Genomic DNA, 18,486 nt, shown 5'->3' with positions numbered 1-18,486 from the left:
GCCAGAATGAACTTCCTGTTACAGATGGCCTACTCAAGTCAAAACCATGCAAAACTGTGCAAAGTCCATTGTGCTATATTTGTTTGGTGTACATGCATAATCTATTACTATCTATTACTATTTTACAATAAACTAAATCATTAGAAACTGTAGACATACACATACAATCATGTAATATTTCTTGATGATTGGTGAATGCAATCAATAATCTCCATGCCAGTCACATGCACATCTTCCATGGGTAATCCATGCAGCATTTTTAGCAGAATTTCATGTTGTTTATGCTGTGCTATGTTTAGCTCAAACCTCTGAGGATGTAGTTCTGGTAGTTATGATCTGCCTCTGCACCCACTTTAATAAAACAGGTCAGACCTTCTGAGTTTACAAACTCTGGAACCAGGTCCTTATCATCCTGTGCAATATAAAACACAACTTCCATTAAAAACTTGCTTCTGTGTGTGCATGGGCAGCTAGGATATGAATATATTTGCATAAATATTTTTTGAAAGTGGTATGCTAGTCTGCAAAATATACAGTGGGTGTTGTTTGAGTACACATGTGCAAGAAGTTATTGTATGGTTCACATGTCAAAAGACACATCATAAACTCCATATATATTCAGACCAATTTGTTTTTCTTTTTCCTGGGTTTACAAAAAAGATAAATGATTTATTTAACGGTTTGTTTACGTCAGGCAGATTTACCTGTAGTACGGGTCATGCGATTTTGTGCTTGTTCTTGGAGCTTGGCGGACATAAAGCAGGAGCGCACATGTTCACCTGCAAGCTCACTTGATTGCAGTTCGCTGCAAATCGTGGAAGCCATTCTTCCTTTTCCTTGGTGTGCGTCTATATAGTTAACGTGAGTAGTTTAGGATTTATTGTGTTTAGCCATGGCTTTTCCTTTCTGATAGAGATTGCGGGATATATTTCTCTGTTTATTCATTCATTATGTGAATGGGGAGGGGGGCTTGCCAATAATGGAGATAGATAATGCAATAACTCTGTGAACTGTCTCAGCTTATTGGGTGTGATTCTCGCTCTGCTTGTTAGAAGTCATTTCTATCATGAAAAACATGACTGTGGAATTGCTACTTGACATCAGTTATTGATTTGATTGTTTACTGAATTGATAAGGCCCAATATGATCGGATGTTGTAAATCTGGATTTGTTATGGATTCATTAACTTAAATTGCATCTTTTTTAATTTAAGCTTTCTTTCCTGAAATTAATTTCTTTGTATATTTATTATTTATATTTTTATGCAAATTTGCCATTCAGAATGGATAATTTCTAATTCAATTATAAGCCGTTTATTTATTCATGGTTTTGTTTGTTTTGTCCTGTTTCTTTTTATATAGCACACACGCACACACACACACACACACACTCCTAGATTTCTATGCTACTGGAAAAGAACGTCCCTTTGTAGTGTCGTCAACCCATCCCATTCACTTAATCCTGACCAGCTGTTTCACCTTTCCCCACACCCTTTAAACTGATACGACCAGATGCAGTTCCCTCACATCATGAAAATAATTTTCATGTAAATAAGGTTTTTAACCCAATTTCTATTAAAGAATCAATGTACGCTTATTACATAAATGGGTTAGATGACAAATTACCATTTAAGGCATTTTAGAACAAAAAAGCATTTAAATGACAAGATAAGAATTTTTGTTGGCAGTTATTCCCGTGGGACCCATCACCCAATTAAAGTGAACTTGACATAACATGTCAGAAAGGAACTATTGTTTACCCTTTCTCCATTTCTAAAATCTTTTGAATTTTAACAAGAGGAATGCATATCAAGTTACTGTCACTCAGTTCACTCTGTTTGTCTGTGTTTACTTCTCTTTGTTCTACTCTGTCTTTCACTATCTGTCACATCTCACCAGCATAATCCACCTTCCACGCCTCATTTTCTGTTGGGTGTGTTTAATGTGATCTCACCTGAAAGAGCTGCTTTAAAGAAAACAAGGACCGCCGAAGCTCAGGGCCATGCGAGTTATACAACTTCTCTATAAGAGAAAAAAAATAAAAAATAATTAAGACCTATTTATTCATTACTAGTCAAATGACAAGAGCAACAGTGCCCGTCGCTAAGAGGCAAAGACTGTTAGCAATTATTGCAGTAACACATTCCCATCTGTATTACACAGCAGGAATATATTTAGAGCACTTAGTCACACATCACATCAGCAAGATAAAATGAGAGCAGCCACCTACGTTTTTTTAACTCCTGTCATTAAGATTACAGTCTTTGGTTCACCGTCAAAAGCGGTCACTCACTCAGCTAGCTAGACATTAACAGGACAACTGTGTGTTGTGTATGTTGTAAATCAAAGCAAACCATTTGTGCTGAGAAAATAAGGCATCATTAAGCATCTGACACTTTTCTCAATAGCTCAGCATTTTAAATTGTTTGGAAAAAAAATAATGAAGCAATGAAAAAAAAAAAAAAAAAATCAAGACAGTTTAGTGCAGGAGGAAATGAGAGGTCTTGTAAACAGACATTCTAGCAATATAAATGCCTTCCACATAGTACAGGACTAACAGGTTTGTCCCAAAAAAAAAAAAAAAAAAAATGCATGACCCAAAAGCATAAAGAATGCCTTTATCATAAAACGTATCAACAAACTATCTGAACCTAATATATCTTCAACCAAGATTGTGTTCCTTATATGACTGTACTGTCCATGGTTTTAATGTGACATATTTTAGAGTTAATATGTAAAGAGTGTGAATATGTGTCAATTAGCAGAAACAAACAGGAAGTGTCTATAAACACTCCAACAGAAAGAGTGCAAACTTAATGAAATACATTATATTTTATATTTACACTTATAACTAATCTGGAAACTTGTAGATATGCTGCGTAAACAGTCATCATGAAATGGCTTCATTTGTAAACAAATGAGCAGAGTCACTGCCCTTATACTGAGTCACTGCGTGAATCTGTTCATCACTGTAGGACAACTTTGAACCTACCAGATTAAAAGATCAAAGACTAGGCATACTAATTCATTTAGGACAAATAATGCCAATGGTTGGATGAATCAGGGCCCAAGACAAAGCCAGACTTTGTTTTGTTCCTTATACTCTATACACTGTTTTTATGGACACATGCAGGCATTTGCAGATTTGGAAACACACATGCACACAAATTAAGGTACAAATTTATATTTCTAAATCTATTTCTGCTTTAGCACTGGAATAGCCCTAATAAGGATTGACATCTTCTAAAAACATAAAAAAGAGCCCAAGTTAATGTCTCAAGATAATCTAGTATATTTTGGGCACTGGATTTCTTGACGTAACTTCATGAAATGTGTCAGATGATGAGGTACTGGCTTTTTGCTTTATAGCATGGTTTTAGATTATAGTTTGTGTTGTTTATTTGTTTTGGGGTGTTGTTCATCTGTTTTGACAACGAAAGACCAGAAGTCTGTCACTATGATGTGTTTTGTTATAGTTAGTATCCATGTGTGTGTACACAAAAAAGAAAGTGAAATATTGAGATTGCCAAATAAAATTGTACAGACAGACAAACTGTGTGTGTTTGTGTGTCTTCAGCCAGGTATCTGAGCTCAGTAGTAAAGGCCACAACATCATGGAGAATTATCCCAGATAGCACATGTACGTCTCTGAGATGTGGTTTAGATCTTTTCATCTGGAATGCATCACAATCTTAAAAAGATCAGATTTACAAACATTCTAAAATCATAAACGAATAAAAGACATCTGATGAAAGTCTTATTGACATATGTCCATAAGACGTATTGCAGATGAGCAAACAATGTAAAAAATATATATCTTCCAGATGTAAACACAGTAACACACATCAAATAGACATCTGGGTTTGTGTTCTGTCAGGGAAGTGGTCCACCTCTGAGGGCTGCTTGCTACTGATAACATTTTACACACACACACACACACACACACACACACACACTATTAAAAGAACTCAGAAATTACAGATGGCCAGCACACGCATATAAACCAAACACATCTGCTCCCAGAAACACTATGTACTCTTATAAAGACATTTGAAAATGTGTCATACTGTTGCTTGGATGGCTACCCTATCACGGCAAATGGTCAAATATAGACTACAGAAGGAAGCATGGTTCCGGGACTGTGACTGACACACACTGACACACACACTCTGACACACACACTCTGACACACACACTCTGACACACACACTCTGACACACACACTCTGACACACACATGTTGGTGCAGCTATCATTATGAGGACTCTCCATAGACATAATGATTTTTATACTGTATGAACTATAGATTCTATCCCCTAACCCTACCCCCAAACCTAACCCTCACAAAAAAACTTTCTGCATTTTTACATTTTCAATAAAACATTGTTTAGTATGTTTAAGCTATTTAAATTATGGGGACACTAGAAATGTCCTCATAAACCACATTTATAGCATAATACCCTTGTAATTACCAGTTTGTAACCTTAAAAAAAAAGTCCTCGTAAACCACATAAACCTGCACACACACACACACACACACACACACACACACACACACACACACACTCTGTATGCACATTCTTTATATTCAAGCAAATATCATTTCAATAAATAATTTTAACCTCTTATTATATACTAGATGTGCAAACTTGCCAAGAATTTTAATCTCAGCAAATAAAGCTCAAATCAAAGTCAAAAATAGTACATCAGAGGCTGGATATCAAACCAACTTTACTAGACATCAGCTGCTCATGAAAAAAATAAATACGCAGGGATTTTCCAAAATTAAGATGTGACGCACAACAATTGACACCAAACAATCTGTGTTCCGGATGCTCTTGGGTAATCCAGACTAGTTCAGCATTTTTCAGCTGGTTTTGCTTCAGGACCCAGATTTTAAATTGGACATCAAGTGGAGACCCAATACAATTCAAAAATAGTTTATTGTACTACTAACTAATTTAACTATATACTAATAACTAATTTATTCATATTAATATTACCACGAAATGCATAGCCCAACAATTTGTGAAATTATTAGCATGATTAGGCTGAACAGGAAAAAATACCATTTTGTCAATTCATATTTACAACAGAAGTGTGATTTACCAGCCTTACAAGTGACTTAACCTCACTTTTTTAGTCACAAGAGACTACCTTGACGATGTCATGCATTCTCTCCATGTTGGCATCAGCCTATTTTGGCTTGCTTCTACCAATTGACAGATGAATTTGCCCCAAAATACCACAAAGAGTTTAACAGAACACACAACCTCCGATGTCAACAGCAGATATGGGAAGCATTTTCTCCTCCTTTTTTAAAGTACTGTAAGCCTATTTGTTTTGCTAGCCTAACTATGTAGGATTATATGTTTTGCATTTTGCATTGTTTTTCCCTGTTGACTGTAACCCTATCAGAACAGACCTGATCTACTAGACAAAAACACACAAACAAGAAACATTCACATAAAAGTGAATTGAGCACTTCTATCCAAACAAACTTATTGCACGAACAATCAAACAACTGTTGCCCTCACAGATTCTACACAGGATGAATGAGGCTTTCATAATGTGGCAAAATAATCAGCATATAGTTTCCCACGCTTAGAGACTTGTTTTGCTATTCCTGCTTTTTCTGGCCTCCTACTACCTGTCATCATGCCCTGTCATTAAAAGAACAGCTTCTGTAATGCTAATTAGTTAATGTCAGGATAATACAAAATTATACTGTGGGAAGCCTAAAATACATGGAGAATTTAGGGACTTCACAAGCTACTCTTTCTTTTATAGTACATCAGAAGAGGGAAGACTGGCACTGCACAATATCACAGAGAAAAATATATCATTCATAAATGAGCAAACTAATGCGTGCTAACATCTTTGACCAAATAAGTTCATGTAGAAAGGAAAATATTGAAAAGAAAAAGGACAATGATAGTTCCTTTTTATAAGGCTTAATGCCATAGATTAATGCGGCATTGGTTCAAACCACTTTGAAAAAAGAAAAAGATACTTCCAAGTTCAGTTGAGGGTAAGCCAGTGACAAAACCAAATATGACAGAGGGTTGAGGACACACAAAATCCTTGAGAGGAACTGTGACTTAGCACATTCTTCACATCACACAGGATGAGATTATTCATAGTTGGCCTCTCCCTCTATCTCTGTATACACTTCTCTCAATGAAGAAAAGCACACAATATTTGCTTCAGTTTTTCTCTGGGTTTAAACTGAACAGGAATATTAATTTTGTATAACTGATTTTCTTCACACAGCAGAATCAAGTCAAGAACAATATTAAGGTGAGGACTTTTAAAGATGTCAAAAAAGTTATACAATATGTAACATACATTATATAACATAAATATAAGATATGCAGGTCAATAAATAATGGTGCTGCAGTAATTAGACCTGCATGTCTTGCGAAGTGATTTAAGAAGCTGTCTGCATGTCCATTCACTCTGCAAGAACAGAAGCTGAAAATTCTGTCAAAATTCCTCCAGATGAGCTGCATTAGTCAAGCAGTCCTGCAAAACTGTGACAAAGGGCTCTCCGGGAACCAAGCCCATTGTATGAGGGTCCAGCACAGGAAGCCATTATGGGCAGGCAAATGGAAACAAGGGAAAAGTAACAGACATAAGTCAGAACACAGCAGTTTGAAAACACGGAGCACTAAAAATGTTGGTCAGTAGGATCAGACATTTGCCCAGACAACAGCATTCATTGGTCAACAAACACTGAGTGTATCAGGGAGTTTACATGCACTATTTTAGGGATTATGCTTAATATGCCAACCATGGAAATGGCAATCATGGAAATGGCTTAAATGGTTTTCTTTTATCGGGTAAGGTCATAAACTGTGATTGGCACATATACATTTTCCATTACCCCAATTTTCCTCTGCAAACACATTTATCTGCATTCTTACCCATTTATCCAGTTTGGCAGTTGGTGTGTGCATGCTGGTTTGCATTTTGACTAGTGCTGTCAGTTGATTCAAATTTATTTTATCGCGATTAACTGTATCATTTTTTACAGTTAATCGCGATTCATTGCAGATTTTAAAAGTGTTTACATTTTATTCTATATATACTTATTTTCCTGTTAAAATGCACTTATTTCCTTCTTAGGAAAGAAAACAAAACAATTTGTAACAATAATGCTTTAACATTTTCCAAACAAAGCCTTTCATAGTATAAAGATAGAAATGCACTAAAATATCACCAATTCATGTAACATTAAATGTTTCGCTAAGTCTAACTGAGAGTTTGACTAATTGAAAGAACTAGTCCCCACATTGGTTGCATCTTCATTGCAATGCGCTTAGACTCTCAATCTCCACAATACTAATCAGCCGGCAGACTGTGGCTATCTGCTTTGCAACAGCAATTGTGCAGCTGCATTCATGATTCACGTCAGGGTGTTAATGCCAGTGTCAAAAATGCTTTTAAATAACATCTCGTTCTGCATTTCTGTGATAGTTGAGACTTGACGTGCTTCTGTGGTAATTAAATTGTGCATTACCGAGGCTGCAAAGTACTTGATTTCAATATGTCCCATCTGGGCTTGTTTTGTACAACAAACAGCATTAAGAGGTCTTTTTTCCCAGTCCTTTGATCTCTGACACTGCTTTTGTGTGTGGTGTGTGCGTTAGTGTACTGACTCCAGACAGACACATCGCAAAGATTCTGTCCTACTCCAACCAGTATATATGCTGGCTTATGCTTTCTAAATGGTAAATGCATTAATCGCGATTAAGAAAAATACGTTAAACTTTAATTAAATTGCATGCATTAATGCGTTAACTTTGACAGCTCTATTTTTGAAGTATAGAGCAGAGAATATCCAGATGATTTAATATCTCATGTAAATGTTGTTGGTTTTTTTTTTTTGTGGCTATGCTGATACAGTCATATATTGGTGTTTCACAGTACAGTCAGATACTCTTCTCTGAGGTGTGAGAGATTGGAACTGAACCCGCAGATTCCCTCTTTCGCTCACGGATCTGTTGAGTCTCTTCCATGTGTTCAGCATAGTTTCGATCGAGATTCAGTTATGATATTGTGATGCACTGTAAAACATTGAATCGTGATGTACACTACCGGTCAAAAGTTTAGGGTCACTTATTCTTTATTATTAATATTTTTCACATTTAAGGATAATAGTAAAGTCATCAAAACTATGGAAGAACAGAAATGGAACTATAGGAATTGTGTTGTGAAAAAAAAAAAGAAAATAGAAGAAAAAAAACACAAATAAATCAAAACTATGTTATATTTTAACATCTTCGAAGTAGCCAGCCTTTGTGTAGAATTTGCAGAAATGTACTCTTGACATTTTCTCAAACATCTTCTTGCTTTTTAAACAGTATTGAAGGAGTTCCTATCAATACTGGGCACTTAATAGCTGCTTTTTTTAATTATCAAGTCCAAGTCATCCATTTCAAAAACATTTTAAATTTGTTTTTTATTTTAGTTTTGTAATGAAATTAATTTATATGTTGGCACAATTATATTTTTTGTCTACAAAACTAATTTCAAACATTTAAGCATATGCCTTCAAATCAAAAGGTTTTTAAGATCATGAGAACATCAGTCAAGTGACCCCAAATTTTGAACGGCAGTGTATGTATTGCGATACCTATCGTGAAGTGGTTGGCGTTTCCCAATCTTAGCAAGGGATCTATTATTTTTTTTTTTTTGCGTCACGATGTTTCAATCACATTCAGCGTAGACACAGTGAAACACCTCAATCGAGAAGTAATTTGTCACACAATTAAAGTCAGTGAATTCCACCAGAATAGCATCAGTCACTTTAAAACAATTATGCTAGTGTTAGGAAAACAATCAGACAGGAAGTGCTTCATATCGCTACGTCATATGGACCACATTTCCATCCACTGAAGGGCCTTCTTTGGCATTCTTGTTTTGTAAATGGCAATACCAATTATCATTTGAAATTCGGCATTAGTTTGTTAGGGCAAAAAACAGTTTCCCAACAGGTTACTACAGGCTTTACATTTTGAATGAAGCTACTGTTACAAACTACAACATTTCTTTCCAAACACATCAGTGTAAGTCTTAGTGGTAGATTGGAAAAATTATGGAAATTAATTTCTAGCCTAGTTAACCCCTATTTGTTTTCCAGGGCCTGTTCTTCTGAAAGCCCAGCTGATAGGCTTTGAAATGTGTGAGTTGCAGTTTCTTATACTGCTATGGTTCTATAAGGAGGTAAGAACAGAAAGTGATGTAGGCATTCAAACAGGATATTGACTTTAAAGCAATGGACACAAAGATGCGCTGTACCTTACTCAGTTTTTTTTTTTTTAAGCTAGAGTTGCAAGATGCTGGCCCATAATTGTTTTTAAAACGATGGGGGAGTGAACTAAACCTGAATATTCAAAAAAGATTCCACCCAAGTGCAGGTCAAATGTTAACACTGAAAGTCAAAACAATGTCTGTTCAGAAGCACTCTGTTCACAAATGCCATCTTTAGGTATTTCTCCACCCTGCCTTTAACCAAACAAATACTTGCTTCCCAAATGCACAAAAGTACCACAAACTCAGAAACACTAAAGAGACAGGAGCAGAAGTTTCCTGTGGAGACTTTAACGAGCCTGTGCGAGACCAATGGGACCCTCTAAACTGCGGTCGCTTTTAGCAGTGCCACAAATAAAGGTCATAGATTAGACATTTAATACGTTAGATTCTGCTTGTGGTTACATGATGGCAGTTCATTTAAAGACAGATTCTGTACACACCCTTGTAAGGGCACAAGTGAATAACACTGGGATCTACATCAACAGAAAGCATGCACTGAGCAAGTTGCCAAAAATGTTAATTTAAATTATTCCCAGAATCTAGAGGACCATGGCCATTTTCAGCTATTCAAAAGAAAACAGTTGAGAATACGAGAGAGCGATCACTAAGAAAAGACAGCATTTGTGGCATAATGTTGATTACCACAGAAGTTTATATCGACTTGCCCTTCCTTTTCTTTAAAAAATGCAAAAATACAGTGAGGCTCTTACAACAGAAAAGAACGGGGCCATTTTTGTGGAGGGTTTAAAAGTCACAAATGTGAAGCTAATAATTTTATTAAAGCACTTACGGCAGACCCAAAAATATTTTTATCAAAATGTTAATAACTACAGTCTTGGCCAACACAAAAGCTATTGTTTTTAGAAGCACTACTTCACAATGCATGTAGGCATTATGACCAAAACTGAACAAGTGCTTTGAAATTTGCAGACAAATCAAAAGTGTTCCGTTTTGATAATTAAAAATGTTGCACTGTACATGTTATTGTAATCGGTAAAAACATCAAACTCATTAAATAGCCATGTGTCATATGCTGTTGGAAAGCTCTCAAAAGAGTAGAATACAACCAGTCTATTTGTTTTACTCAGACAAAAATATAGTGAGAAATAGCCAAGTATGTCTTTGACATACATGTCATGTGAAAAGGCGTTGCTCATATGCTGCGTTTTCACTTAAAACTTCACGAAAAATAAACATAAAATAATTCACAGATACACACAAAGCAATCGGATGCATTGATCATTAGATAACCCACAAGAAGAACATTGTGCACATGGCCTCTGGCTATCTGGCATCTTGCTTTCTGGCTACAAACACGTTACCTTTCGTGGATCAGATGACATCATCGGAAATGCTGTAGCATCATGGAACGCTAAACCAATCGGAATGGGTTCAGATTGCTCCAACCAGTGGTGATAGTCCTCCATATTTTGGCAGAGAGTCATGTGATTAATCACTCTAATTACATATGACCACCAGGAGATGCCACCAAGTATATGACAGACACAATGATGACTTAAATGGCACAGACTGAAACTCATTCTGTGAAATCTCATTACTAAAATCTGCATGATACTCAAACCTTTAGTCCATGTTGTGTTTGCATTGTTGTGTCCATTGTAAGTGCCTCAATGTAACCCAGATTTTTGCTTTTTTTTTTTTGTTTTTTTTTTTTTTAAGAAAAGGAGGGGTAATTCGAGATAAATGTTTGTGGCAATCAGTATTATGCAAATAATGCAGTTAATTGAGCTTATCTTGAGCTTATCTTTCTTCGACTATGAAACCAAGAAGTTATCGCGTTTGCAGAGGTTGATTCAGAGGTTGCATTTTTCCCACTAAATTGCATTTTTACTCCACTGATGGTTAGGTTTAGGCTTTGTTTGGGGTTTGGGTTGGGGGGTTCAGTCTCTAACATATGCATTCCTCTTCACTGTTTTACAGTCTGTACAGCTGAAAACATCTCACTTCACAACTCGCTTTTGGTTCTCCTCCCTGGACATTACACCCAGTAAATGGAACTCACACGTGCCCATTTGCCCAACAACACTTACCACTTTGGCCACAAATTTCGGTATGTACAGACCGATTTAAGCTAAAGAAAAGTAAACGTACCATTTCTGATTTCACTGTGAGATCAGACTGAACGTTTTGCCTTACATCTCCTTTTGTGAGATGAGGGTGAGTAAATGACAGAATTTATATTTTTAGGTGAACTACCTTTAAGAGTGTATTAAAAAAAAAAAAAAAAAAAAAAGTGTGCAGATAGCGCATGATTAAATGGAGCAGCATGTATAACGATCAGATCTTTTCCTGCTGCTTTCTTCTCTGTCATATCATTAAGATTGTGTGTTACGTGTAGGGCACTGTAAGAAGTATTTTGTGCCCTGATATCTTTGTCCACACACCAGAACGCTATGCTGTTGTTGGGTATCTGTCACTACTTAAGTTCACTCTGGTACTAATGAACAGATCTCCATCACTCACTGCCTACAGGGACCTCTAACTCCACTGTTTGAAGAGGAAAGCTTGGCCTCTGTTCCTTACAATAACAACATACATGCCCTGGAACCCACAGCTAACACACTAGCATAACACATTACCTAATGACTTCAAACGGAGGCCAGGTGTGAGCCGACTTAAAAGCACACAAGAAAGGTTTTTCAAATGTAGAATTCGTGAGACGGTCAAAAGTGTAGCCATTGCCCAATATATTTTGTAGATCAGTTTAATGAGGTCAGGCTGGGGGGAACATTTCTGCACCCATAATGTTTCCATCTCTTTAAAATAACACGGCACATGGTCTTACTAAAAAAAAAAAAATCTATTTACAGAACTAATTTGGTCAAAGGGCAGCCAATAATGTTGAGCCAAGAGTACCACAGCATGAAATAATTCTGTTACCGCAGCCAATTCATTAATTTGGTGATAAGGACCTTATTACCTACGATAACAGCTGTGTTTGCCTGGCACCTAAAGCAAAAAACAAAAGAATGAGTGGTACAAATATTACAAACTTTGCTGAATGCTTTGAAAACCTTTTATATATTTTGGATCAGCAAGCTATACATAGGAACAGTATGTGGTTATTAAAGATTTCGTAAGAAGTACCACAAACATTTTAACCTCTTCAATTCTGGAGCATTTTTGGGCTGCCACCTGCAATTTTTCACTCTTAAATTTAAAAGCTCACCAATTACACATTCTGTGGACTAATCACCAAAAATTGGTCTTAATTTATTCCAATAGATGGTAGCAAATACTAGAAAAAATATTTGTTCCTCTTTCACCTCCAATCACAAAATGCCGATCTGAAATGAAGGTGGCGCTTTAATGCATTTTAGCCCTCACAGATGTGCTCGTTCATAGACATTAAATCTAATTTTCAGTTCATGCAACACCCCATTATTTAATCGAATATCTTGGCCTCTGAGTGGACTAGAAGCTCAATCTAGGTGTCATTAGAAAGCTAAGAAAGCTCCCTTGGTGATTTTATCATCGTTAGTCGATAACATATATTTCGATATAACTGTTTAGCATGCTTTTCCTGCTGGACTGCATATTTTGTTCTGGACATCTAAGGTACAACTTTGGATTATTCATTCAAGCAAGTTCATAGACAAGTAAAAAAAAAAAAAAAAAAAAAAAAAAGGCTAATTTTTTTTAGAGAACTGCCTAAGGTAAAAGCAGATATAAAGTTATTAGCTATTTGTGGCTTACAGCAGCAGTGTATTTGATGTCTTACAAATATCGTATTTGACTTTGTGATTCTTTTGAAAATCTTTCAAACTGTGATATTAGGGCAACAAAATAATCTGTACAGTTGCATTCCTGAGAGTGAGAGCTTTCAATTGATACATGATTTGTGTATTTAAGTGCTATTTGAAAGAAAGACTTTTATATTCACATTAAAATTTCTACCACATGACCTCTAGGTGGCGCTCATTTGCAACAAATTGACTTTTTCCTTTTCTCCCCAATTTGGAATGCCCAATTCCCAGTGCGCTCCAAGTCCTCATGGTGGCGTAGTGACTCGCCTCAATCCAGGTGGCGGAGGATGAATCTCAGTTGCCTCCGCGTCCGAGACCATTAATCTGCGCATCTTATCACGGGGCTTGTTTAGCGCATTACCACAGAGACATAGCGTGTGTGGAGGCTTCACCCTATTCTCTGCGGCATCCACGCCCAACACACCATGCGCCCCACCGAGAGCGAGAACTACATTATAGTGACCACGAGGAGGTTACCCCATGTGACTCTACCCTCCCCAGCAACCGGGCCAATTTGGTGGCTTAGGAGACCTGGCTGGAATCACTCAGCATGCCCTGGATTCTCCAGGGGTGGTAGTTAGCGTCTTTACCTGCTGAGCTACCCAGGCCCCTTTTTCAGGCCTTATTTTGTTATTTTATGTAACATAAATGTAGAATTGATGGTCATCTCTGAAAAGTTCAGATTCTAAGCTTTCAAATTATATGATATGCCTGACTTTTGTATTCGAAGACTTAAACATTTTAAATGTAAAACTTTTTTTGCAAGATAGCGCCCCCTTTTGCCGGCGGGTCTGCAGAGTTAAGGGCTTGAAATGGCAAGATTATTTTTCCACATGACAAGATTTGGTTGAAGGCTCTATGTGGCTGCATCCAAATGCTAAATATCTCCAAATTTTAAAAACAACTATAAATATTCATTAAAATATCTATAAGACTGTGAAGTATACACAATGAGCATGCTTACATGCACGATCTTACAACATTTATGGTTTATAAGCTGACAATGTGTTAGGTTATTTAAACGCCTTAAACTCTTTATGTCTTTATTTCAATAAAGGAAAGCTGTTTAAGCAAAAAACAATCAACACGGTTTTCTTGCGTTGTCAGATTTTTTGAATAAGCGGATTATGGATAGTTCTCAGCATAATGGTGTTCAAGTAATCACACTTAAAAGTTATAGATAAGTATATTGGGAGGTCTTTAAAAAAAAAAAGAAGACAAAAAATGGTTAGGTTTTAATCCCCCCAAACTCGACTTCCTGGCAAAGACAGTCCAGTGTTCACCAGAAAAACTATTATTAATGCTGCGTGTCATGTCTGGGCAGCTAGACAAATGCACACAAACAGACTGAGACACAGATGCATGTCCCATAAAGGATATCCTGGGCTAATGACTCACAGTATGCACACCGGACCTATTCCAGCCTATCCGGATCCAGACATGACCCCAGCACATACTCCCAATAGAAGATGACACCAGCAGCTTAGCATTATGGGAGACCTTTACTAGTTATGAAAGCCTGTGATCCAAGTGTACAAGGAGTCCCCAAAGAGATGCCAACAGAGGAACAAGAAATGCTTCTGTGGTAAGTGTGTTGCTTTAGATAGAGTCTGTCAGGTGCATGAGGAATACGTGGCATGAAAAGATGCTCAGTGTCACAAAGAGATCAAGAGCCCATAAATGCTCATAAATGACTTCAGGACAGACAGAGAGAGATAGATAGAGATGAAAAAGAGATGGGCAGCTAAAATAGGAGTCGCAGCATCATGGAAAAATTTACTAGGGTTTTGCAAAACTAGGTAACCCAGAGTATACAGTATGTACTTACTGGCATATGTAACACAGTGTCTCTACACAAAACACTTTATAAATAGGCTCCAATAGGATGCCTGGGCCCTGCTAAACCACCCTTGTCCCAATGGACCAAACATTGGCAGCCATGCCCAAAAGAAGTGATGGAAGGGTCCAAAAAGTATTGAGCAAATTTCAAACATTTTAGTCACTCAACAAATGAAAAGTCTGTAATCATTTACTTTCATGTTGCTCCAACCCCTTATGACTTTCATCTGCAGAACACAAAAGGAAAGGCTAGACAGAATGTTAGGAACTGACAGCACAAGTCTCCATTTACTTTCATTATATGGAAAAACAAAGCAATGAAAGTAAAAAGGTGACAGACTAACATTCTGCCCAACACCTCCTTTTGTGTTCCACTGATGAAAGTAAATTATGTTAGAATTTTTATTCTTGCATGATCCGTCCCTTTAAACCCCAGCTACAGGAATGATGAAACATCCTAAAGACAGTATACATACAGTATATTAGCCTTGAATATAGACAGGACAAATATAGCATTTGGAGTAGATGTCAACGGAATGCATACAGGCCCTAGATTATCACACAAAACCTTGTCTAACAGAGCGTTTTATCTTGCATTGTGCACAGAGAGCTGTACGGAGATTCAACAATCCTGAACACGAGCAGCCAACATGCAGGAATCAGAGACAGGCTTAAAGATTTTGGCTCTGGCATGGAGACAAGAGGCTTTGAAGCAGATCAGCTACAGTTTCGTTCGATCCAAAAAGTCTCTGTGCATCTTCTGTGAGCAAGGGAGTGTTAAATATAAGCTGCAGATGGCAGAAGAAATATGTAACGCATTGTGGGTTAACAGTATGGAGTATGTCATCAAATAGAAAAATACTGGTTCTGTGCTGGTACAAACGTGGTACACTTGAAGGTTTGATATACCACTTAAAGTCATTACATAAGAAGTTTATTTGACTATAAAAACTACAACCTGTGGGTCATCTGTGTATAATAGTTTCATAAATTGTGTTGTGTAAATCTGATGTTATTGTAAATTGGTATATGTCTCATCACTGTCATGACTGCTATGTTGTTTGGAACTGCACCCAAGACTTTCCCCCACTGTTGCACTTGTGTATATGGTTGAGTGACAATAAAGTGATTTGATCTTCACATGTCTGTGTCAGGGAGGGAGGGTTAAGGTGTTAGGGAAAGGGTGTTAATGATAGACATATAGGTATTTATAGATGGTTGTGATTTTCTGCTTCATTTTTAAAAGTGTGTGCTGCTGACCAGTCTCACATAAAGAGTGAGAAATAGAAGCCTGAGGCCTTAGGGATGACCTATCTACAGCAAGGCATTTCCTGTTGGGCAATTTAAATGATACTGTTCCTCCTAGAAAGAATTACTTTGGAAACACTTAAGAAAAAGGCCACTGTGCTTTTCTAGACTTACTCAATACTAAATGTTTCTCAAAAGTGATAACATGACATGCTTTAATGTGACGTGATAAGGTTGTTTTTTGTCATTACTGCTTTAGTTATGCAATTTCAGAGTACAGAAATGCAAGCACACTTACATGAGAACTGTTAACACTAATACTTGGAGTGTACGCTCCAGTTTTAATCTCTTCCATCTATACAATACTTTGAAAAAACTTGATGTGTGTAAGATACAATCACTTAACATTAAGATAATAATATAATATTGCATCATTTATCCAGTTGTTGCAAGTTTAAATGTTGTAATGACTTGCAAGTCAATCCAGGGTTCCATGGAAGGCTGTGTGCTGTAATTGACAGACAGGAAAAACAAACCCCTTTGATGCAATGCCAGATATGATGAATCAAATTGTTTTGTGGGAACCAAAATGATTGAACTGGTCCCTAAAACCAAATGCAAATTCCAAACATAAACCTGAAATTAAAAATCTCTAATGAGGGATACTTTGAGTCAGCACCTTTCACCAACAGGAAAACAGAAGGAGATAAAGGCTGCCTCAGTTATTTCCTGAAACTAAAAAAAAAATAAAAAAATAAAAAAAACTGGCATCAGAGGTTATGGTTGCTTTTCAAAGGCAACATTACCCATCTAAAACTATAAGCTGTTTTTTAAATTATGTTTACAGCTGGTGTTTTAACCGCATGTAGGCATGTACAGAAATGGCTATAATACTACACCAGGGTTATTATAGATTTAAAACATTTATTTAGTAAGGGTTAGGGGTGATACAAATTGTATTTTATTTCTATTTGATACTTCTGTTTAAGATTTTTCTTTCTAGATCTAGTTTCAGTTTAGTCAGTATATTTTTATTATGATATTTAATACCAACACGTTGACTGAGATATTTACATGTTTAATGCCGCTAAATATATTTAACACAGTTGAATTCATTTGATATTAAACTGTTTTATTCTGTTCTGTGTGATTTCCCTAGACTTATCGGAAATAATTTAAATTTAATGAAGGAGGGCTTTTATAGTTTCAAATTGTATAAAATAAATCTTATTAATCTTAAATATTTTGTGGTAATTTTAATTATATTTTACTCAGCTAAATGGCATTTTCATAGCTAAAGACTGTTTTAGTTTTTCCAAATATGTTAGTTTGCATTTTTATTTCAGTTTGCAAAAAAGTTTACATTTAGATTTTGTTTACGATAACACACTTCCAGATGCCTGTCTCACAAAACCAGTTTCAGTGCAAGTTTCGAGTTTGGTTTGACCTGTATGCAGTGGCTGATGCAGAGAACCTCTGTTTGTAAACACTGAAATACTGTTTGTAAGGTGATTCTCACACTTTAAAGGTGCAATATGTAACAATTAAAAATGTTTTGCTAATGTGTGAACGGCTTATAACACAACTTAAAAAATGAGCCCTTCCTGGACTTCCTAGGTTGCCTATTAAAGCCTGTAGACTGATTTACATGCGAAGGGAGCGGGTCGCTTTTGCCGAGAAAATCCAAAGAATGTGACGTTTATGCGCGCTCCCGAGAGCCTTGCCTCAGACAGTAGCTTCTCTTTTGCTATTCAACAGCGACAACAAACTGCAACACTAGGTAACGTTATCTTAGAGATGAAATCCAGCAAACATCCGGCTCCCAGCACAACACCGACTCCTACACAAACTCAGAGTAAGCCAAAAGAAACCCCATTTATCTACTGAATCCCGTCTGGCTAAGCGGGAACGTGATTGTGGTCGAGCGAAAACTAGAGTAAACATCGGCAGGACATTTGATTCCTGGAGGGACCATCGTTTGGTTTTGGGGATCAAAACCGACCCTGAATTGGTGTTCTTCTTATTGGACTTATTATAAATGCAAAGCATGTGAAATATAGTGCCATAAGGATTGATCTGTGTCATTTTAGTTAACTTGATCTTTCCTGCACAATAACTGTCATAAACAATGTTAATCTGTAATTATTCAGCAAGGTAAACTACAATAACACATGAAATGAATGCTAGACAATGTTCAAGATAATGCAAAAAGCTCCGTTCATTAGTGTAACGTAACTTGGTTATACAGAAAATATATACAATCTATTATTATAAAACAATAGCGCATCGATATATAAAAATGACAGTTGTGATGGA

At 36.6% G+C, this 18,486-nt stretch overlaps 1 protein-coding gene and 1 long non-coding RNA gene across 10 annotated transcripts in view; one reads left to right on the top strand and one right to left on the bottom strand.

Annotated features, from left to right (window-relative positions):
• LOC127416095 (FH1/FH2 domain-containing protein 1-like) overlaps positions 1-18,486 on the bottom strand; it is a 72,720-nt gene that overhangs the window by 37,586 nt on the left and 16,648 nt on the right. For all 7 annotated transcript variants that reach the window (XM_051655237.1, XM_051655246.1, XM_051655253.1 and 4 more), the window contains exons 4-5: positions 1,954-2,021; positions 307-412 (exon numbers count right to left, since the gene is read on the bottom strand). In XM_051655237.1, the coding sequence (XP_051511197.1) occupies positions 307-412; positions 1,954-2,021 (174 nt within the window). The remainder of the gene's footprint in view (positions 1-306; positions 413-1,953; positions 2,022-18,486) is intronic.
• On the top strand, positions 6,054-16,031 carry LOC127416226 (uncharacterized). 3 transcript variants are annotated; one of them, XR_007893077.1, is made up of 5 exons: positions 6,054-6,298; positions 9,144-9,226; positions 11,258-11,387; positions 13,315-14,668; positions 15,529-16,031. It is a non-coding gene; the product is annotated as an uncharacterized LOC127416226 (long non-coding RNA). The 3 variants fall into 3 exon arrangements; XR_007893075.1 differs by having other exon boundaries at positions 13,315-16,031; XR_007893076.1 differs by lacking the exon at positions 9,144-9,226 and having other exon boundaries at positions 13,315-16,031.

Source organism: Myxocyprinus asiaticus, chromosome 2, assembly GCF_019703515.2.
Source record: "Myxocyprinus asiaticus isolate MX2 ecotype Aquarium Trade chromosome 2, UBuf_Myxa_2, whole genome shotgun sequence".
In the NCBI taxonomy this organism is placed as follows: Eukaryota; Metazoa; Chordata; class Actinopteri; order Cypriniformes; family Catostomidae; genus Myxocyprinus; species Myxocyprinus asiaticus.
Note: the sequence above shows the minus strand (reverse complement) of the source record. Positions and strands in the feature narration are given on the sequence as shown.